Genomic DNA, 22,633 nt, shown 5'->3' on the forward strand with positions numbered 1-22,633 from the left:
TTTGTAATGAAAATCCATGGTAAAAGACTTCAGTGAAGTGTATATTCTTGCTACTAATGCAGCAGATAAGATTTTTCAGACCTAATGGTGAATTATGAATCCATAGAGTTTTTACATTAAACTAGGAAACACATAATTGCATTCATAATCATACTTCTTCTTGTCCTAATTTGTGCTTCACCTCCATGGCAGAAATGGAAGATGAACTGCTTTGGTTTTAGGGAAGAAGCTTCCAGTGTTGTGTTACAGCCCAAATGCATCAAAATTTTAGTTGTATGTGCAGCAAGAACATTGTACTGTGCCTTCTCCAACATCCCAGATGTGCGTCTTTAGGTGAATCTCTGGATGGATTTTTGTACTTCATTGTTAAAATGACTGAAAGTCATTTTTTAAAACTGCACATAGCCATTAGGTATAAGACCTTCTCTGAAGCTGCATATGCCAGTGATTGATGCTGTGACTGTTGTGTTTCACAAATTTACAGTTGTGTGATGGTAGCAAAGATGGGCAGGCAAAAATGCTGTCCTGATGATATATATGAATGAGGCAGAAAACATGCCTAAAAACTGCTTTATCTTTGTTGTCCTACTAAATTGATGGTCTGATGAAGAATACTACTGAAGGTTCCTCTAACAAACTTGTCCATCCTCTCTGTATTGCTAAAAGAAGTTGTGTCTTTTTTGCTTGTCTTGGGGCTCCCTTCATTATTAATTAAGCAGCATAATGAACTGTTTGCTCAAATATGCAGAATATTGTTGATTAAATCTTTCCCCTTACTGCTAGGGAAAACCATTTGCAATTTTTCCTAGTTACAATCCAGTTAGCAGTGAAATTCCAGAGTCTGGGCTATGGTGAAATAAAAAGACAAATAATTTTGAATTAATTTCTTTGTTTCCTACAACTTGACATAAGTCTATATTGCAGAGTGAGTATGGGCAGGAAAGCATCTTGCATTTATTTGGGGGTTTTTTTTGCCTCTTACTGGGACAAACTCATTACTGGTTCTCCTGTTCTTGTGTCTCATGAATCCTCAGTTCAAGACAGAAGATGATACCTTCCTTCAGGGTGCTTCAGGGTAGAGAGAGCAGCCTGTATAATAAATAGAAACAGAATGTCTCAAGTAAGGAGAGACCTCTAAGGATCATGGAGTCCAACTTCCTGCTCCTTGCAGGGCTCCGTAAAACTAAATTATATCACTAAGAGTGTTGTGATATAACCAGACTCACCTTGTACTCTGACAGTTTTGGTGCCATGTCCACTTCCCTGGGAAGTTTTGTCTCTCAGAACCATTTCTGTTAAAAGTTCGTTTTCATCCTGTTGTCAAACTGTGCTGTGGAATGTTGGTCGTTTGGATTGGTTTTGAGGTGTTTTGGGTTTTTTTTCTGTTTTAGTTTATTACTTATTTGATGCCAGACACTTTTGTAAATATTCTGATGATGATTGTACATGGCTTTTCACATCACAAAGTTTCTTCTTGTGTCAATCTCTTAATGAGTGGTTTTGGTAAGAGTCCAGAAGCTGACTAAGCCCAGGTTGCTGGAACCTCCAAGAAGGGATTTTTGTACTATAGAGGAAAGTCTGTTCTACTAGTACCTGGACTGTCCCAAGGAGAAACACATGGGGCAGGTGGCGACTTTGATGACCACTGTTCCCACTTTCATCACAAGCACCAATGCCATAACTAAGTGTTTAAAAGCGAAATCTCAGCTGTTTGCTGTGAAGCCAAGAAGAGCCTGGCATTTACTGAGGATGATGATAGTCCGTGTTTTCCACTGTATTGCAAAGGTCACTCCCTGCCTTTTGTGAACAGCATCAAGGAGCTGGAACAAAACTGTGTTTTCTGTGAGGCCTCATAAAATCTGTAAATTGAGAGGAAGAATGATCACAGTGAGACATCTCTAGAGCTCATAGATCTTTGAGAAGTAATGCATCTGTCCATCCATTAGGTATATGAAGAGCCCTTGGTTTTTCTTACATGCTCAAGCTGTGAGTCAGTATGAGCACATTGTTTACAGTTTATTCACAACATGAAGTTGTGAACAGAATTCAAAACACATGTGAATGTTCCTGTTCACACCTGAAGTACAAACCAACTTTATGGCTCTGCATATTACACTTTGGCACATCCAGCTGTTGTAAGGATGCCGAGAGTTTTTGTAGTTCATTGTTAAAAGTATGAGCAAAACTATTTTTAAAATTACTCCAGGGACTTCAAGATTATGGAGATGAATTTATAACAAAAATGGATGGTGTAACCCTAATGGGCAAGAAACAGTGCTTCAGAAATGGTGCCATTTGGTTATCTGTAAATATTAATTTTAATCAGTTCCTAAACATGCCATTGAAATTTTTGGGATTTGCATCAGTCCAGTGTTAAATAATCTCTGTCTTTTAGGTCCATCTGACATGTCAGCAATTATGAAATTCAGCAGGAGACCCACATGTCCTGATGCCTCAGTTGCAGCAAGTCTACCTACACCTCCTGTACCAAGGCACCGGAAGAGTCACAGCCTAGGAAACAAGTGTGTATTCCCAGCTGTCTCATGCTCAGGCAGTTACATGCATGTGTCACAAAAATTTAAGATAGTAGCAGAGAACATGCTAGTATTTGTCCTTTCCATTTCTTGTATTGCAAAAGTGTTTCAGGCTCTAGTACGTATTCCCCAGGTTTTCTCTTGTCACTTTTGTCATTTTTGCTGACTCTGTTCTCTGCTAGCGCCAGGTACTGGCAAGACTTGAAAGCTGGTTATCCACTTTGGTCTGTGGATTCCTGGTGTGTCTCCTTTTTCTAGGTTTCTGCTTTTGCTGCCACCAAGGATGTTCACGTTTTGTACGGAGAAGTCAAAACATTTACAACTTCCCAGCTACAGAAATTTAATAATTATTACTGACAAAGAGAAGTAAAATCTGAAATGCATTTTGATAGTAAAGGAGCATATGCACAGTACATGGTAGCGTATAATTGCCTGCTCCTTAATAACCTGCTGATGAGGCAGAGGCTTAGTGGAAATAATGTGAGCCAAGGGTTGCTGTTAGATGACATAAGAGGGGTTTCACGTTTTTCTCTTCTTCCATGTTCCAGTATGATGTGTCAGTTGAGCGTCGTGGAGAGCAAAAGCGCCACCTTCCCGACGGAGCGGCCGCGGCACCTGCTGGACGACAGTGTCCTGGAGTGTCACAGCCCAGCGCGCGGCCACGCGCCCAGCGCGCGCCTTGCCAACGGCCTCTCTGCAGGTATGTCTGGCGAGTGACACCCCTGCTCCCATACCCGAAAGCGGAGAATTAGGGAGATCATTAGTTCCCTTGCAAAGACTGATTGTTTTCATGGATGGAAGTAGATCAGAACTGCTACCTGGTCAATGTAACATCAGCTTTCCTTGATTACCCACTGATGCTTTTGGTAAAAGCGGCATGAAAGAAGATTGGTTTAGTAGATGCTCGGTGTGTGACACAAAGTGTTTATCAGCTTTTACCAGGGGAAAGTGGATATGTATTTTAAAAGCTACCTTTACACAAAATAAAGCTTTAATTTTAACTATATGTTTTAGAAGATGGGGGATTTGTTTGGTACTACTGTCTAAGACTTATAAAGAAACATAAAATGAACACATTATAGTATTATCATTAATAAAGAAATTCTTATAATATCAAAAAAGTGATCAAGAAGCTGTGTTCTAAGCAAGAGAAGGCTACCTTACAAGAGACTCAGGCAATTTCTAGAATAAGAAATTGACTGTGAAAGATAGCACTTACTTGACCAAGAGCTGGACACTGAGATGATCTTTTCACTTCTGAAAATACAGGAACAGCTCAGTGTGTTAAACTGAGCATTAGAAGATCAGTCCTGGGCAAATTAAAACTGTGAGCTAAATAGCTGTGCCAGTAAAGGAGGGACAAATGGGTGATGGGCTCGAAGGAGAGATAGGAACTTTAGTTATGAATACCATCATATATGTATATATTTTAATAATTCCTAGCAGCAGCAAACAGCTGACATATCCTCTATTAGAGGTGTGTTTGCTTCTTGAAAATAAAACGTGATACCATATCTAATAACTTCAATTGACTTATGGATATTGTGCTAGAAATATTGTCTTACAAAGGAGATGGATTTTATGTACCTGAAGTTCTCAGGTTCTGAAGTAGAGGCATGATGAAAATAAAAGTAATGGTATTAAAACACAGCAATAACACGAGTTAAGAGTGAGATACTATAAATGGAGAGGCTCATGTAAGCCTCTTCCAACTAAAGATTTTACCACGAACTCTAAACACTTCTTCAAAACATGATTTGAGTAAGCAGTGTCCACAGTACTATACAAAAGAGTATTCTGGTGATCCACATACATTGGCTTTGTGTTTTCCCATGGGTGGTTTTCTTACTCCTTCTCTGTACTACTCTCTTTCTAGATAGCAGTGAAAGCTCAGAATTTAGTGAGGAGCTGCCATCAGGGCTTGAAAGGTGAGTGAGTCTTCATGTACACTCACTGAGCACTCTACAGACTTAGCTAAGAAATTCACAAATGATCCCTAACATAGGTAAGCCCTAAATCAATAGTTATTTTTATCAAATTATTGATTAGTTAGGAAAAGGCAAACATTTTGAAATAAAGCACTGTAAAGGTATTGGACCTGAAAAGATTAGGAGCTATCTCTGTCATATTTACCAAAACCTAAAGAACACCCCTCATCAGATATTTGCATTCACAAACAGGGGTCGTTTATATGCCACGCTGGGTCCTAACTGGAGGGTACCACTCAGGAATTCTCCTCGGAGTCGAAGCTGTGTCTACAGGTACAGTTCAGGGTCTGCCTCTTTAATTGTATGGTGCTAAACTTCAATTTGGGTCTTTACGCTTTCCTAGTAATGTATTTTGGGTCCAAATATCCTTATATGACCATGACAATTTACGAAGTCTCCCCCTCCTGCTTATAAGAACTCCTGTTAATGGCAAAGCAGGGTTATGGCTCTTTCAGATGAAATGCAGTTTAGCTGTTCATTTAACTAACGTTGTCTGGCTTCCATTTTGCAGAAAACTAGGCTTTACTTAGAGTTTTATGAAACCTCTGTGGAAGCAGGTTTGTCATCAAGGCCATCTTTGACTCCCATTACAAGTGATGATGTTAGAAGGATACCTTCCTGACCCTTTCCAACAATCTATTTCCTGATTTACCAGACAGCTACCCATAGTATCTGTCTGTGTCTGTGTGGTCTGTTGATTTTGGTCAGTAAAAGGGTATGACCTTGGACCTCAAGTAAGAGAGGGAACATCCACAAGCCATATCTAGCAGGTGCTCACAATGTTGCTAGTCACATAAGAAGTGGACCTACTAGAAGCAGGCAGTCCATTTACAGATCTAAGAGAGGTGACACTGAAAATTTTATATAGTTTGAGGGGTAAAAATCATTCCTTGCATGTATACCTGACCTGAACTTGGTAAATTCTGTGATGCTGGCAAATGAAGACATATGTTCGAACAATTAAGAAAATAGGGCCCAGAATCAGTATTCTGTAAATACTGTGATTTAGTTGCATTTTAAATCCAGTCAGATTTTATTTTGTTTAAATTAGTTTGCTTTAGCCATTGTAGAAGTAAGTTATCGATATAATGTATAAATTACAGCTGCCTTACTAAATTATATTGCTTACTTATCATCTTTATTCTGCTGAAACACATTGAGGAATGCTTTGTCTCTCCAGCCCAACAGGTGCATGCAGCTGCACAGCAGGTGGTCCCACAGGAGTCATTACCATGGAAGGGCCTTTAAGAAGAAAAACACTGCTCAAAGAAGGCAAGAAACCTACTGTAAGTAATTCTAATTATAATTATTCCTATGGTCCTAATTCATTAGTGGCTGGTTTAATTTTCAGAATTATATTAAACCTGCAGCTTGATACCACACCAAATAATGGTTTTATCAATTGTAATTTTCTGATCAAAGTTATAACCAGGTTGTAACAAGGTTGTAACCTTTGTGTGTCATTTGATATACATCAGTTTGCAAGTCACGTTTCTAGCTGTGACAGCAGAGCAGGAGTGAAGTAATTGTGTAACTAGCAAGTAGTGTGGTGAGGACAGAAATAAATCTTGTGGCACTGCCAGGTGACCCGGAGCATCCTGATATTTTCCAGCTAAATAACCCTGACAAAGGTAGATATTGCAAGATGGACAATGTCTGCATTACATTTCTGTGACAGGAAGTAGATTAATATATATTAATGAGCTTGTAGATTACAGAACTTGCAGTGGCACTCATAAAAGACTGAAGAGGGAGATCTTCAGTACGGAAGGGACGGTACAAATTCAATTGAATATATTTCTACAATATATTTTGGTGCTTTTGAGATACAGCATTAAGATGGAAAGGCTGCAGGGCAGCCCCCATAGCACCAAAGTCATGGTAATTCATAGTTAACCTGAATTCAAGGGTTTCACATGGTTCTAGTCCTATGCATTTGATAATGTATTTGCCTTCTGTAGGGTTGATTGATGTATTTCACATGCAACCCAGTGCAGTTCAGAGCGAAAAGATTTGAAGAACTGAATTGCAGAGTCAACTCAATAATTTTTTTTAATCAAAAGTTCAAGATCTGTGCAGCAGAAGGCTGCACACTATTCTTCTCTAAACAATCATTACTGATATTTTCATGAGATACCCAACAAAGAAGGCTTGTATTCACAGCCAGCCATTAAGCTTTAGGTAGCTGAGGTGATTTACACCAGGAGACACTCTTTATCTCCATTCCCTGCTTCTAGAATTAACTTTGGTAGCACTTGGACTTGCCTGTGAATAAATTTTTGAAATGTCAGAGATATGCAGAGTTTTACCTAATTTTTTTCCTTTTTCATTCAGCTCTCCTCATGGACTAGATACTGGGTCATGCTTTCAGGATCAACTCTTCTGTACTTTGGAGCAAAAGCTTTAAGAGGCACTGAAAGAAAACATGTAAGCTTTAAATTTATTCTAAAACCAAAAATTGAATACTCATCAGTAGATCTAGAATGGCATCCAAAGTGTACTTTCTGTTCCAGGCTAAGCCATATTTCTGCACAACTTCTACAGTCAAAAGTTAATCTCTGCTGCAGTCTCAGCTATGACCGATTTGTCTCTCTTTTCCAGTATAAATCTACACCTGGGAAAAAAGTCTCCATTGCAGGCTGGATGGTGGCATTGCCTGATGACCCGGAGCATCCTGATATTTTCCAGCTAAATAACCCTGACAAAGGTAGATATTGCAAGATGGACAATGTCTGCATTACATTTCTGTGACAGGAAGTAGATTAATATATATTAATGAGCTTGTAGATTACAGAACTTGCAGTGGCACTCATAAGACTGAAGAGGGAGACCTTCAATACAGAATTTTCCTGGGAAGGTACAAATTAAATGGAACGTACTTCTACAATATGCTGTGGTTCTCCTGTGCTGCCTGCAGAGATTCATTTCTTTTGACAGTTACTGTAAATTTCACAGAAATTCCTCAGCTAATATGAGATTGCAGCCCGTCCGTGTATCTCCATACATTGATCTACAAGTCTCTGAATAGCTTCCTTAAAATCAGTCAATATCAAATCTTGACTTACACTGAGGTCAGTTAAAATATCAAACCATTTACCAAAATAAGTCTGCTAAGTAATTATTACTTTTTAATATTTTATTTTGCAGTGCCATAACTCATTTTCCTTCATTAAACTTCATAAAATAAGAAAACTCCTGGAGTTATTTTGCACTTTGAGTGGCTGCTTATAGGTTCTTGAGGCTTTCTTCAGTTTCCACGTTTTCAGCTTTGGTGCTGGATATGGAGTCCCATCTACTCTATGAAGTGCATCATCTGGGAGTTAACTAAAATGCACAAAATATTTGATTGCAGGAAACAATTTGCAGTAGGACACTGAAGAAAACTAAGTTTACAGAAGCCTTGATGAGAAGAAAGCCAGGATTAAATTAGATCTGACCTGCGGTGTGTGAATGATGCACAGTCCCCAGTTGTGGTATAACCAGAAACACTTATTAAAAGTGTATATAGCTTTATAATATTTTCAGTATCAGATTAGAATATCATATTTCTGGATAGCCAATACGGTAACTGTTGACGCGTCTGTTAACCAATAATATAAGGGATTGCATTCCTAGTATACACGTCAGCCTTTTTCCTTTAAATCAAGTGCTTGTATAACAATTTTTTTCTGATAACTACTGAGGTTCTGCTCCCTGTTACATTTTAGAAACTTTGTTACATCTCTCCTGCCTTGACTGAATAGTTCTTGTTCTTCTTAACCAAGCGGGCTTTGTTCTCTTATTACTAAGCGTTCTTTGTTTTCTTGCCGCACACCGACCTACATGGTCTTTTCTGTGGCTGTAATTCAGCCTTTCTGCCTATGAGACCACATATGTTCTCATACTTGCTTCACCCAAGAATTGCTGGGTAACATGGGCTCTCTTATATTAGCAGCATCACGTTTGAGCATTTGAGGTGCAAATTAATTTAAGAGTTTAATTCAGGACTTTGGCTTCTGCACAGAAATCGGAGTCCTTTGAAACTATATGTCTGTCTGTAAATTCTGAGTCTTTAATTTTCTTATTTTTGTAGGCAATGTTTACAAGTTTCAGACTGGTTCAAGGTTTCATGCAATACTATGGCATAAACATCTGGATGACGCGTGCAAAAGCAACAAGCCTCAGGTAAGGTATTTCTACCCACTTTTTTCTATTTTCCAGAAAATCCTTACTAGAAAAGCTCATTCAATCTGTGTGCACACACCTTCCTGTGGGGACGGACATAATTCCTCATTCTGTACGCTGATCAATTTTTTTCAGTGGGAGAAAGAAAGATTATGTAAAATTAGAGAATTCCCATCAAATCAGGTTTTGTGCAGGTCTAGCTATTGGTTTGGTCACCTTAGGAGCATATAACCTCTACTCTCAGTTGCTTCAAGCAAGATAACCTCATCTCTTCTTTAGAAGGGACTGTCTCATGGAAAATGAAAGCAACCGTACTAGGATGGACTCAATGATCTTAGAGATCTTTCCCAAATGTAATCATTCAATTTACAATCTCTTCTAGGTACCTGCTAATCTAATGTCATTCGAATAATTTCCTCTCCTACCTGCTGTGACTTCAAGTGCCAAACTGAAGAAACAGGTTATTGTTCTCTAAGGAGGAAGAGGAGAATGGTTTTCCTGACATGAGCCAGCCACAGATATTTCAGCACTTTCCCATGTAACTTGAAAGTGATTCTGACACAGCTTTTAAAAGCAGAAAGTGAATGTTATCCCTAGGACCAGATAAAGTCTCATGCACTGAGTGAAAGCAGACAAGTTAGACGGACAGAAGATTAATCCTCACTCCTGCAGGATTCTAGAGCCCTCAACTATTTGTGGTCAGAGACTGCATGAACTGATATTTGGCCGCAAACTGAGCATTATATCTTCTGCCTGTTCTTTTTCAAATGGTTCTTTTTATTGTTAAGCTGCTTTGTGTGACTGAAGAATATTTGGCCCATGTTGGGTTTCAGTTCTTTCTAATGCACAGAATGATTGACAGTGTTAACTTGCTCCAAAGTGTCAATTAGAATAGAAAATTGTGGAACAACATTTTTATAATCTAAGTGCACTGAGTTGCTTGGCAATGTGGCTGCCTCAAATTTTCTATCAAATCTCTGGACAATATGCTGTTCATATTTGAGCTATTTGGGAAAAATGTATTTTGGCATAGGACAGCTGGATTTCTTTTTCATTCAGTTATTTTGCTCAGGAATACACTGGTAGTAGATTTAAGGCTGTTTAAATTTATGTTGTGCTGAAGTTTGTCTTTCATTCTTTTACCAATGGCATAGATTCTCATAAATTTGGTGTTTTGGTTCAGTCTGAACATTGTTCATTTCAAATCCCTTAGCATAGGGAAGCAGGTAATCAGGTGTTTTATATCATGTGGTCCTGGCTCCTCAGAATGACCCCATATCATTGTTTCTGTTCTGTCCTTCTGTGGACGACTTGGCTCCATTCAATTCCAGTATGTGTTGTGACTTCAGGACATTAGTACTGGTAGATGGTACTGCTATTATAAAATCATGGTGGCAGTGAAAGACTGTCCAGCAGTGGAGCAAGTACAAAGAATTCTCCACATCAATACCCAGAGAATAAATGAACAACAAAAGAAGTGTAACTGGAGCTTCTCCTCCGAAGGAACGCTCTCTGTGTTGTATTCCTGCTGTACCCTGGCACTCCTGCAGTCAGAATCGTTTTCTGTCCATATGTTTAATTCATCACTTTTTCAAACTCTTTTGCTATATAGCATCATTATTTCGACTTCATCAATCACCAGAAAACCTCTTCTGACTTTCCTAAGATTGCGTAGAGGAGAAATTTGCAAGTCAGCCTCTAACTTACAAACCAGGAACACCATGAAAGAAAGTTTAAGTGAACAGAACCTCTACTAGAACAAGCTCCCTGGCATTAGCAGTATGTATTCTGTGGACTTCATGATTTTCTACATTTTAATTTTGAAACTTCTCTAACAACAAGGAGAAAAAGCCAACTGTTTTTTAAATGAAGGTCAAAAGTAAATTTATTGTTCTTTTAAGAGTTCATGTTACAATCCTGAAAGCCTAATATATACCAGGTTTTCAAGAAAAACAGTTCCTGATAACAACTGCATTTAGATCCTGGGACATGGGAAAGTATATGTAAAGTTGACAAAATTTATTTGATAACTGAGGAACTCTATGAAAAGAGTGGTAATAAAAATATATTTGTATTGTTTTTCTCTTTCTTTGCTAACTTAAGACAACTTTGAACTAGGAAATACATGGTTATCTGCAAGAGCAGAGCATCGAACGCCATTAGAGATGGTATAGAAGCTTTTGAATGTGGTAACATCCTGTCAACAGTAAATTACTTCAGACTGTTAGGCTATGATATAGTCTGAATTACTCTACACATGTGGATTTTTGTGATTAGTCATCAATATGAGATTTACGATCTTTTCCGCATAGCACAATTGTGAAATTGCTGCAGAGTATTGAGAAATTCAGATTGATGGCAGTGAAAGAATACTAGTAAAACATCTTACACCAATTTTGAATTGGCCTTTAAGTAATAAACAGTTCCTAGCTGCTGATTAGAGGTGTTATGATGCCATTTGGTACCATTTGCTATTACCAGGTACTGCTATGGTTAATTAAAAGCTGCTAGTGAAAAACAAAAGGTTGCCTATCACCACTGATTGTTACTGCATTTCCACCAAAAAAAATCACAAACCATACAAGTTCTCCTCCATCAAAGAGAACAACAACTATGATAGTTATGTAAAAGTAAACATTATAACAAAATTGCCATTTTCAGAATTGTGAAGATAAAATAACTATAGGTAATATTATTCGTTTATTTAATGTATTAATTTATTGAATTGATTTTTCTTTTTATTATTTAATTAATTATTTATTTATTTATTTAATTAATTTTAATGTAATTTAGTGCCAAAATGCATATTTTTCCAAATAGCACTAAAATGAGGCAAAGAAACTAGTTTTCAAAGTGAGATTGACTTGTCACACTATAATGTGAATCAATTTCAACATTTTGGTTTGTTTTGTGTGGAAGCTGTTGCACTATTTTTGGCTGTATTTTCCAGCAGTCCACTGCATGCCATTTGTGTAAAGGATTCTTTCTAAAATTCTTGTGAACTGTCTCACCTGTAAGAACTCTGGTGTTGGAATCTAGGTTTTTGGCGAAGTATTTTGTTACCTCAGTCTTGTATCGAGTTGCTGCATTTTTCAGTTTGTTACATTGATAATAATGACTGTTTTGCTAATTAAATACTTTAATGTAAAAAACGTTTGTTTACTACAACAGTAATAGCATTTGGTTGTAAGTTTAAAAATGTGCGGGGTATGTATGCTGTTGACAATAAAATATTCTGAAAAAGGGGAGGTACAGAAGGAATGTTTTAGCTCAAAGGCAGCATGCATGTTTTATTTGTGAACGAATGGTAATATAATTGAACAGACTTTATAGAGCAGAGAGTCTAGCCATTTAGTAGTATAAATACAACAGAATCAACATTTCTAGGATAAAATTGAAAAAGCCTCCAAATTTGTAGCTTTTTCAAGTGAGATTTTGGAAGTCCAAAGAAGTAGAGACAAATTTAAATTTCTTTGCGCTTCAAATTTAACTCAGCAGGTTTGCAGATGACACCAGAGTGATGCAGTGGCCACACCTGAAGACTGGGGCCTGGACAAGCTTGATGAGAGGCTCGGGCTGACATAATTCTAATGAAAAGATCAAGAGTAACTCTGCTGAGAATGACTTGGGGGTGCTGGTGTATGAGAGGCTGGACATGTTCTGGCCATGCGTGCTGGCGGCTCAGAAGCCAGCCATGTCCTGGGCTGCATCAAAAGCAGTGTGGGCAGCAGGGGACAGGTGATTCTGCCCCTCCACTCAGCTCTTGTGAGACCCCACGTGGAGTGCTTCATCCAGCTCTCAAGTTCGTGGTATAGGAAAGATGTGAACCTGTTGCAGTGGGTCCAGAGAAGAGCCACAAGAATAATCTGAGGGCTGGAGCACCTCAGCTAAGAGGAAAGGCTGAGACAGATGGAATTGTTTAGCCCAGAGAAGATGTGCCAAGGAGATGTTATTGCCACCTCTCAGTACTTGAAGGGGACTTAGAAGAAAGATGGGGACAGATTTTTTTAAGTGAGGCCTGTAGTGATTGGAGAACGGATTATAGTTTAAAACTAAAAGAAGGTTGATTCAGACTAGATATAGGGAAGAATTTTTTTGCAGTGAGGGTAATGCATTTGATTTGTGAACTGGATCAGTGTATCTAGGAAAGACACTTTCAAATGGGAAAAAAATATTTGGTCCACACAGGGTGGTTGAGGCCTCAGTCTACTGTTTTCTACAGGTATTTGCACATGGTTGGGAAGCGCCTAATAGCACTGTTTGCATGTCTTTGCAGGAAACTGGTGTGACATACCTCTTAACAAGGATACATCCCTTTGGAGATACACAGCTTTGGCTCTGCAATTTTAAATGTAAGAATTACATTTTAAAGCATTTCACTGTAATAAGCATTTTATTCTGTGTTCTCCCCAGAAATAAAGACACTCTCTGTGGAAGATCTCTATAACTGGAACAAAGGTCCATAACTTACGGCCTTTGGCAGTAGAAAAGAAAATCCCACCAGAGAATTCCTACGAATGCCAACCTTGTATTTTATTGTAGAAATGATTCAGCTATCATGTCTATCTCTAAAAGTAGACAGGACTCCATTTTTTTTGAGTTTTTATCATTGTGTAATTATCAATTTCCCTGTACTTTTTTGAAATTGACTTGCATTTTGAAAATATAATGGCCAGTTTGTGTTTCTCCATTTTACACAAGTTAATTTGACAGTTAGGCATCGGGGTCGAATCCGGAGACCTCCTGATGTCCTTCTTTTGCACTTGTGCCGTCTATGCCGTTCATTTCCAGGAGCGGTCCCCCCGGCGCACAGCATGTGCACCTGCGTAATCAGCGCTCCGGGGCCGTTGGCGTCCGGATCTGCGGCGGGATGTGCAGGTTCTGCTCCCCAAAATGCGCCGCGGGCACGGACCGGCGGCCCTGGCGCTGACGCGCGTTAGGGTTGCCCCATTCGCGGTCTTACATGCGGCCTCCGTCACCGATGCCTCGGGGAACCTGGGAAAATGGCGGGACAGGCCAGAGGCGTGGCGGGCAAGGCCGCGGCCCGCCCCGGGGGTCCCCCCGGCCGAGGCCAATTCCCCGTCGCTCGCCGAACGAGACTTTTGTAGCCGCGCTCCGGTGGGGCCGCTCGCCGACCGTCGGTGCCGATGCCGTGCACAGCAAGCCGCGCAGAGGCACCACCACGGTTCGAAACGACGAGCAGCCGCCCCAAGCGCGAGCGGCCCCACCTGGACCACGCCGGGCGGGGGCTCGACCTGAAGTACGGCCGGGGCGGGGGTCGCGGGGTGTCCACGGCCATAGCCGCCGCCGCGGCCGCCGCCTTCCCGGGCGGGAGGTGAGGGGACGGAGCGCTCCCGCCAGCCCCGGGCCGTAGAAGCGTGTTGCGGTTGCTTCTGTCGGTACCGCAGAGGGAGCCAGGTACGAGACGCGAGGGTTCCAGTAGCGCCGACCCAGCTCCGCGCGGCTTGCGCGGCGCTGCTCGCACGGGACTCCGGCGGCGGCGGGGCGCTGCGCACCCAGCGCGAGAAAGGGCGGGTCCCGCGGGCCGGGAAGCCGGGCGCGCTCAACCTGCCCGCCCCGTAGTGGAGCTCAGGCAGCGGCACTGCTCGGGGTCCTGTGACTGGCAGCGCTCGCGGGAGAGGCGCGACAGATTCGGGATTTTATTTCCACTCAAGAAATAGTAGGATGGTGATCAGCTGTAGCATTATTTTTCACTAGTGGGGTTAACCGCTTAAAGGTAAGTTAAAGGTACCTATTAATTGTCCAAACCAGGTTTTCTGAGTTTCTGTCTGAATTCGTACTAAGGGCGGAGATTAACTTTAGATTTGAAGAATGCAAAACTCCTCCAAAGCATAGTTCCAGTGTATGTTGTGAGTTAATTGGAGTAGGCAGCTCAAGCCTCACCCTTCTTCTTGCACTGGGATGGGGGTAGAATCAGAAGGGTGAACGTGGCAAATCCTATGGGTTTTCCCAGAAATAAAGACAGTTTAAAAGGTAAAGCAAAGCAGAATGCAAAACGGAATGCTCTATCCATTATGTCCCCTTAGCAGGCACGTTTCTAGCCATTTCCAGGAAAGCAGGACGTGGTCAGGTTTAGCGCTGACTTGGGAAACCATGTGCTGTCATGTTGCGTGTTTCCTCCTTTCTACTTCTTCACACAGCTTAGATGGTTGAGCATAGCATCATATGGTGTGGAATAGGCCTTTGGTTGGTTTGGTTCAGAAGTCCCAGCTGTGTTCCATGCAAACTTTTTGTGCCATCCACCTCCTGGGATAGAAGCCAAAGGAGAAACAGAAACAGAAACAGACTCTGTGTGAGTACTGTTCAGTGATAGCTAAACATCAGTGTGTTTGAGGCACTTTCTTTGGTAACAAAACACAGCACTCTGCTAGCTACTAGGAAGAAAATTATCTCAGTCCCAGCTAAAAACAGTGTGAAAGAAAAAATTTGAAATAACAGTCTTTTAAATGTCATGCAGTTTTTGTTTTGCCCAATCTGTTTGATTTTCAAAGGACACAAAGTTTAACTGTTTACAATAGGAGGAGTTTGGCTTAGGGATGTACAGCAGATTATAATGGAGAAGTTTCTGAGTGCATACGCGGAAGTGTGGGGTTTGTCAGTTCTAATGGCACAAAATAAGTACAAGTTGGACAGCAAAGGTAAACACAACATCCAATTTGAAGGCAATACAAAAAAAATGTAATTTCAAAATTCTAAAAAGACAAGATATTGAAAGAACCTGTAATGGGAGATTAATAAATGTGTTTGTGAGCATAGTGGTACAGTGTGGCTAAAGCATGAGTGATTCCTTCAGGACGGGGGAAAAAAAGATTATTTAATTATATGAAAGTTTGTAAGTGTACTCTTGATCCTGTGCAAGGTTTTAGAGTAAATTTTAGCAAGACTGTGACCACTGAAATAAGGAGAGACATGATTAATTTGAGCAGCTGAATCTAGTGAAAGATGTCTCACCTACAGCAAGGGGATTGGGACTAGATATTTTAAAGTCCTGTCCAACCCAAGCCATTCCATGATTCTAACCGTGACAAGAGCTCTTTATTATGACCTTGCTGCAGAAGAAAACATTGTGTAACTGCACTTGCCTGACTGACTGGGCAGATATGTCAATTGTAGGCTGATGACAAGCTAAGATGTATTGATGCAATATGTTGCATCTCCAAAAAATGAAATCCTAGCACACATTAAGAAAGAAAATTTCCAACAATGATGAGGGCATGTTAACTTGCCACATGCAAATGGTAAAGGTACAGGCATTTCCCGTCTCTTGTACTAGAGAGTAATGGAAACTGGGCCAGCTGCAGAGAAACACTGGGTGAAGGAAAACTGTTTCTTATGATATGGTTTTACCTTTCATTCAACTCTTTTGTTGAATGAAAAGCTAATGAAAATGAAGATGAGGAGGTGATATTACTACAATCTGTCAGGATGGTGGAGAGTAAGAAAGTCTGTTTACAGTTAAGTGGAATACAGCAAAGTAGCCATTGATACCATTAGCTAAATTTAGTATTAAAGCAAATCTGCATAATTTGTGACATGCTTACTTGCATATTAATTGGAATTAAAAAATGCAAAATCAAAATGAATTGTTACTATAAAAGAAGAGCATTTAAATATGCTGAAAGCATACCTTTAAAGTTAAAATTTGCCATTTCACCCTTTTTATAGTGAGAAAGTATAAATGTAGTGTTCTTAATTATACTGACGTATTTTATGACTACGTATTTGTGCTGTTTATTTCAGGAGAGCAAAATTAATGAGTTATGTTGCGGAAACCATGAATTTCACTCCTCAAATTGTACGTATTTCTTTTCTTTAAGATTCAGTGTTCTGATGTGTCTTTGACCTCTTGATTTTGCTCTTTTTCTTAGCTTCTAGAACTCGCTGTTGTTTCAGCACTCTCTCACAGTTCCTAACCAGAATTTGTATCTACGTGTTCTAACTAGGCCTTATAGCATGTCATGAAAAAAATGTTTGTCCAAGAAATGCAAGTATATATAGTGTATTTTTCTAGTTCTTTTCTTCTTCTTAAGTATGTGTGTGAACTGGGTTTATATCAGCATGCAAGATTAATTTTCAGAAGAAAACTTAAGTAGCCTTAAAAAATACATGCAAAATGTTTGATTTCCTTCAGCAACTCCGTACTCACTTGTAATTTAAATTAAGTTCTTGCAACACAACTGTGTTTCTTTGCTCAAGAGAAGGAAAACTTGTTTTTCTGGTAGGTGTGGCTGCTGTTACTGACATTAGAAGAGCAACGGCTATGGGAAATAAAATGTGCCAGGAAGTATCTTAGGTATTGTACCAGTGTTTCTCCTCACAGTATTGTTCTGTATTGAACAATTATTACCATTTACCTTAAAAGTATTTATCTGTTTAAAATAAACAATTAGTAGATTATTTTATCAAAAAATGAATGGAGGACTGAACAGAACCTCACTCTGCTATCTACTTTAAAAGGTACTTTTTCCTTTCCGCTGTTCGCTGTTCAAAATGCAATTGAAAAGACATTTTTTTTCTTGTTAGTTATTTATTGCTAGAAAAAGGAGAAGAAAAAACAGGTACAGGTAATAAATTTATTTTGTTATTTACTGTTGATGTGTTTTGATATTTCTTTAATTAAAAAATATTTATTATATAAGATAGATCAATATTTTAATAGATAAAAACAAGGGGGAAAATGTTAAATGTGACCTTCTCTTTGTAAGAATGCTAATATATAACATCCTTGGAATAAGAAGGCTTGGGGGAAACCTGTACTTTAGAGTGTATCATAAAAAGACTTTAAAAGTTTGACTTGTTTTCAGTCACAAATCTCCAGCTAGAAGTCATACAGCAATGGCAGATTCTTACTATGTATTTGCTGTTCTGCTCCCATTTTAAGGACTTATGGGGATACTATCTTCATTTCAGAGATAGAAGAGTCAGTGCTTTCTGCTGCTTCTTTTCTGCTTTGTGCCTAGTGATGCAGTGAGATTTTTGGTGCCCCTATAACTATTCTCTTCTGCAGAGAAACACTTGGTATCTCTGCAGAAGAGAGATTTCTTGGTAGCTAGCAAAGTCTGCTGTAAATCACATCAGCCTTGGCATATGGGACATTTTCAGGGGTATGTTGTGACTGTGGGTCTCCCTAATTCACTTTTTCATGAAATAGCAGTTGTTAAAACACAGTACATTATTTTGAGGGCACAGGCAATTATTTTTTGCCTGCTAGAAACATTTTTGTCATCTTTTGCAATAGCATCAGTTCATTCTATCCTGTCATTTTACTCCACACTTCCTGCTGGCAGTTGGGGAAACTCTCTTCTACCAATGCAGTTTTCTAATCTGACATGAATTTAATTAATCTGGGACACTTTTTTTCCCCAAGAATCTCTGTGGTACAAGCAGGCCTTTGAGGAGACTTGCTGTCACTTTTCTATTTATGGATCATATTTGAATACCTAAAGGTGAATTTGTAGAAAACACTTTCATCTAGGCTCCACTTGCAGAAATTAGTGCTTGAGAGTGCCATAAACTCCCATTCAGGCATTAACACTTGCTAGCACAAATGCTGCTAAAGACTTTGGTCATCCAGTCACTCAGGACTGCCTACCTGTACCTGCAGCAGCAAGAGTTTTAAGCCCGAACCCCCAAATCATGCCAGGAGCTAAGACAGCATTGATCCATTGTAAAGAGGCCCAGATCTCTAGTAAGCATTAATATGAGATGACCTTTCCTGCAACTCCTGCCTCATACAGGGTTACGTGGGGTAGAGTGGCAAACTGAGTTTTATACCTGCATTGATTTCACCTGCCTTTGCTGCATTGTATGAATTGACTTTCCTCTGTGTGTATGGTTTCTTCTGTAGTGATCTGCAAGTTAGGGAATTCATACATTAGGGATTATATCTGGACCATCATGTGTAATCCCCAATTAGCATATTTATTATGAACTTGATTAATTCTATATACATTTAATTTATCTGCCTCTAGCTTGTCTGTGAGAAGTCTGGTTGAGTTTGGTTTTTTAAAACATAATTTACATACACACTGCCTCAGTGGAAAAAAAAGTTTTGCTTTGCTTTAAGAATTACTGCCTAGTTATTAAATTGGATATTCTAAATTCTGGATTCTTGAAAAAAAAATTCTCCTTGTATTGCTGTATATAGACCTGTTATATTCTTCTACAGAACCCTCCATGCAGATAAACTTCTCCACACATCTGACAAATAGAGGCATTCAGAGTGTCACATATCATACATACCATTAAATGCATGTTCTGTAACTAGATTTTCATAAAAGCACAGTAGCTGGGTCTCTGAGTAAGTCAGTGCACCATGATAGAGACTTACCCTCATCTTGTTTGTGAAATTCTTGAGCAATGATTGTGAGTATTATCTCATACTGCCTTTTCTTTTCTGCAGATAAGGCAGCATAAATTACAAGGATAACGAAATTTGCATGGACATTTAGATCCGTTCAAAATGATGTGTGCTGGGAAAAAATCTTACTTTGCTGCTGCTGTGTGCATTATGACTGTAACTTCAATGCTTGCAGTTTCTTATCTGAAGTTACAGAGACTTTCTCATCAGCCAAAAGTAATTCAAGAAGGTAGAAGATGTAGAGGGGAAATTGCCATTAGCACAATAACAGCATTAGAAGGTAACAAAACTTTTATTATATCCCCATACTTTGATGACAGAGAAAGCAAAGTCACTCGTCTGATTGGGATAGTTCACCATGAAGATGTAAAACAACTGTACTGCTGGTTCTGCTGTCAGGACAATGGACAGATATATGTATCAAAAGCAAAAATTGATGTTCACTCAGATAGATTTGGATTCCCTTATGGTGCAACAGATATAGTTTGTTTGGAACCTAAAAATTGTGATCCAACACATGTATCAATTCATCAGTCTCCATATGGAAATATTGACCAGCTGCCAAGGTTTGAAATTAAAAATCGCAAGCCTGAGACCTCTTCTGTTGACTTCACCGTGTGCATTTCTGCCATGTTTGGTAACTACAACAATGTCTTGCAGTTTATACAGAGTATGGAAATGTATAAGATTCTTGGAGTAGAGAAAGTGGTGATCTATAAGAACAACTGCAGCCATCTGATGGAGAAAGTCTTGAAGTTTTATGTAGAAGAAGGAATTGTTGAGGTAATTCCCTGGCCAATAAACTCACACCTCAGGGTTTCTTCTTCATGGCGCTTCATGCAAGACGGGACACACATTGGCTACTATGGACAAATCACAGCTCTAAATGACTGTATATACCGTAACATGGAAAGGAGCAAGTTTGTGGTCCTTAATGATGCTGATGAAATAATTCTTCCCCTTAAACACCCAGACTGGAAAACAATGATGAACAGTCTTCAGGAAGAAAACCCAGGGGCTAGTGTTTTTCTCTTTGAGAACCATATCTTCCCAGAAGCCGTATCTTCTCACACGTTCAACATTTCATCTTGGAATACTGTGCCAGGAGTTAACATATTACAGCATGTATACAGAGAGCCTGACAGGAAAAATGTAATGAATCCCAGGAAAATGATAGTTGATCCACGAAAGGTGATCCAGACTTCAGTCCATTCTGTCCTACGTGCTTATGGGAAGAGTGTGTATGTTCCCATGGATGTTGCCCTCATTTATCACTGTCGGAAGGGCCTTCAGGGAAACCTTCCCAGAGAATCTCTCATCAGGGATACAACACTGTGGAGATATAACTCATCATTAATCATGAATGTTAACAAGGTTCTATCTCAAACCATGCTGCAAACTCAAAATTGAAACCTCAGTTATAAGGAGTGAAAGTGGAGGGCTACCTGTATTGTGGGAAGACAGAGGATATAATTTAAAAATCACGTTACATTGATTTTCACATGGAGTCTACATTTTTCTGCAATGATTTAGGGAATATATAGCAAAGCCATGAATCACTTAATGATGATACCAAGGGTCAATGCAGATTGTAGCATCTCTTCTGGGAAATGTATAATTTGTTTTCAGTTAATAATAAAAATCAGTATTTGTCAACTGATTCAAATAATGCAAAATAGTTTTCAACCTATGTACAAAAAGTTCAAATACAATCATTAGTATAAAGGTAGCATTGCTTAATTATTGCAGTTTGTATGTCACTGGGTACTAAATTTGTATGGATCAATTTGAATTAAAGGTAGACAAGTAATTGAGTACAATCTTCCTTTCAGTTGTAAAAAAATTACCCCTTATGTTCTTGGAAATAGTGTATGTTAAAGATGTGATGGATTGTAACACTAAACACAGCCACTGGAGTTTTGCTGATAAAAAATGTCTTGTTCAACTGGGCTTTGGAGACATGTAAGTTTGAGAAGAGTCATTGCACCTATTCCTGAATTACTAAAGTGCTAAATGCTGAGTTGTGTCAGAAAGCTTTAATAGAGGCAAGGGAGAGAGATTCATCTTAACGAAAAAGATACTTTTGTGAACCAAAAAGAACCTATTTCAAGGAGGAAAAAATAGATGGCCAAACAACTTTTATGAAATGTAATATTTTGTTGGGTTTTTTCTGGCACCTTGAAGCCTCGTAGGAAAATATTTTGTGAAATTTAGACACAAGTTGGATTTTAGTCCTTTATGTGATGGATAAGTTGAATTACATTGCTTCCTTGGTAGGTGTAAGGGTACAGAAGCTGCATTTTTTCTTAACTCTATCTGGAAATAGTGCTAAGTAGTGACTTGCTGAAGGGCCAGATGGAAACCAAAGCAAACAGAAAAACCATTTGCTCATTTTTGTTTCACAGTTTCAGTTTCACAGTTTCAGTTTCTGTTTGATAAAACCCCAGAACTACATGCATTGCATATGTTGTCACATTATACTACAGCCTTCCTACTGAAGGCACATCTGAAGGCAGCGATAGCCTGACACTGGTGTCTGACAGACAGAAGTGTGTGTGAGAGCAAGTACAATTTTTAAAATTTCTGCATTAGTGTCATGCTTTCATTCCTTTATCTATTTGGTAGTGGTACATACCTGTGCTCTTAAAGAGCTCTGTCATTAGTGGAATAGTATCATTAGCAATGTCCAAAGGGAACTTCTGCTTTGATTCACAGTGATTGCAGCATCTCCCAGTCTGTATCAACAAACTTGCAGCTGTATTAGGATCTGGAATGCCTGCTCCTGTCAGTCATACAATCTTGTATGGCAACAGGTCCATTAAGAATTTCAGACTTGCCATTTAGAAAGGGCATCTGAAAGTCCAGCTCCCTGCTTACAGCATGGTGTGCTCAGGGCTTTGTCTAGGAAGGCTGGGCAACCTGTTTCAGTCTTAAACTAAACTCACTGTGGAGAATTTCTCTCGTCACACGAACCTTTAACTATTGTCTTGCTGCAAGATGCCAAAATGAGTCTGACACTTTTTTCTTTATAGCTCACTAGTTAGCTGGAGACAGTAGCAGTGCCTCCGCATCCCATGCCCACCACACCTTCCCGTCTGGAGGGCTCAGCCTGGGTCTGTTTCTCAGCCATCTTGTGCTCCACCTCTCTGTGGACTCTATATAGTCAAGGTCACTAAAAGAAGTAGTTAACAAAGATTTCCTGATTTGCTGATTTGGAAACAAGGACATTTCTGGCACGCCTCTGTTTAATCTTTCAAACTTAATACAGTGCTGTATAGGTGGTTCCTTTAGAAGCACACATCATAATGATACTGTTATGTTACTCCCACATTAGGAATGCTGAGAACTGGTTTCAAGACAAGTTACTGAAGTTAAGTTATTGAAAACATTCTTCTTCATGGAAGCTTTCTTCATTTAGGAGTGAGACAACAAAAGCTCACCTTTGTGAGCTCATAATTTATGCCCCACACAGTGCAGTTTGAATTGAGAGTTGTGAATTTGGCTTCTGGTTGATAAAATCCTTCAGGTACAGACAACATTTTTCAAAGTAAATTGATGTGACTAAA

The 22,633-nt window shown here is 39.3% G+C and overlaps 2 protein-coding genes across 5 annotated transcripts in view; both read left to right on the top strand.

Annotated features, from left to right (window-relative positions):
- Positions 1 to 10,760, top strand: part of RALGPS1 (Ral GEF with PH domain and SH3 binding motif 1) — a 73,863-nt gene extending 63,103 nt beyond the window's left edge. Inside the window, exons 14-22 of the mRNA XM_059486263.1 lie at positions 2,396 to 2,522; positions 3,083 to 3,234; positions 4,411 to 4,462; positions 4,715 to 4,795; positions 5,703 to 5,808; positions 6,857 to 6,949; positions 7,124 to 7,229; positions 8,595 to 8,686; positions 9,069 to 10,760. Of these exons, the coding sequence (XP_059342246.1) occupies positions 2,396 to 2,522; positions 3,083 to 3,234; positions 4,411 to 4,462; positions 4,715 to 4,795; positions 5,703 to 5,808; positions 6,857 to 6,949; positions 7,124 to 7,229; positions 8,595 to 8,686; positions 9,069 to 9,098 (839 nt within the window). The 3' untranslated portion in view covers positions 9,099 to 10,760. The remainder of the gene's footprint in view (positions 1 to 2,395; positions 2,523 to 3,082; positions 3,235 to 4,410; positions 4,463 to 4,714; positions 4,796 to 5,702; positions 5,809 to 6,856; positions 6,950 to 7,123; positions 7,230 to 8,594; positions 8,687 to 9,068) is intronic.
- Positions 10,761 to 13,927: 3,167 nt separating this feature from the next.
- LOC132082225 (uncharacterized) lies at positions 13,928 to 21,623 on the top strand. 4 transcript variants are annotated; one of them, XM_059486401.1, is made up of 3 exons: positions 13,928 to 14,104; positions 16,448 to 16,502; positions 19,110 to 21,623. In XM_059486401.1, the coding sequence occupies exon 3, from the start codon at positions 19,170 to 19,172 to the stop codon at positions 20,475 to 20,477; it is 1,308 nt and encodes a 435-aa protein (XP_059342384.1). In that variant the 5' UTR covers positions 13,928 to 14,104; positions 16,448 to 16,502; positions 19,110 to 19,169; the 3' UTR covers positions 20,478 to 21,623. The 4 variants fall into 4 exon arrangements, with proteins under 4 accessions (XP_059342384.1, XP_059342383.1, XP_059342385.1 ...); XM_059486400.1 differs by lacking the exon at positions 13,928 to 14,104 and adding an exon at positions 14,342 to 14,423; XM_059486402.1 differs by lacking the exon at positions 13,928 to 14,104 and having other exon boundaries at positions 16,293 to 16,502.
- Positions 21,624 to 22,633: the final 1,010 nt, after the last annotated feature.

Source organism: Ammospiza nelsoni, chromosome 20 (assembly GCF_027579445.1).
Source record: "Ammospiza nelsoni isolate bAmmNel1 chromosome 20, bAmmNel1.pri, whole genome shotgun sequence".
Lineage (NCBI taxonomy): Eukaryota > Metazoa > Chordata > Aves > Passeriformes > Passerellidae > Ammospiza > Ammospiza nelsoni.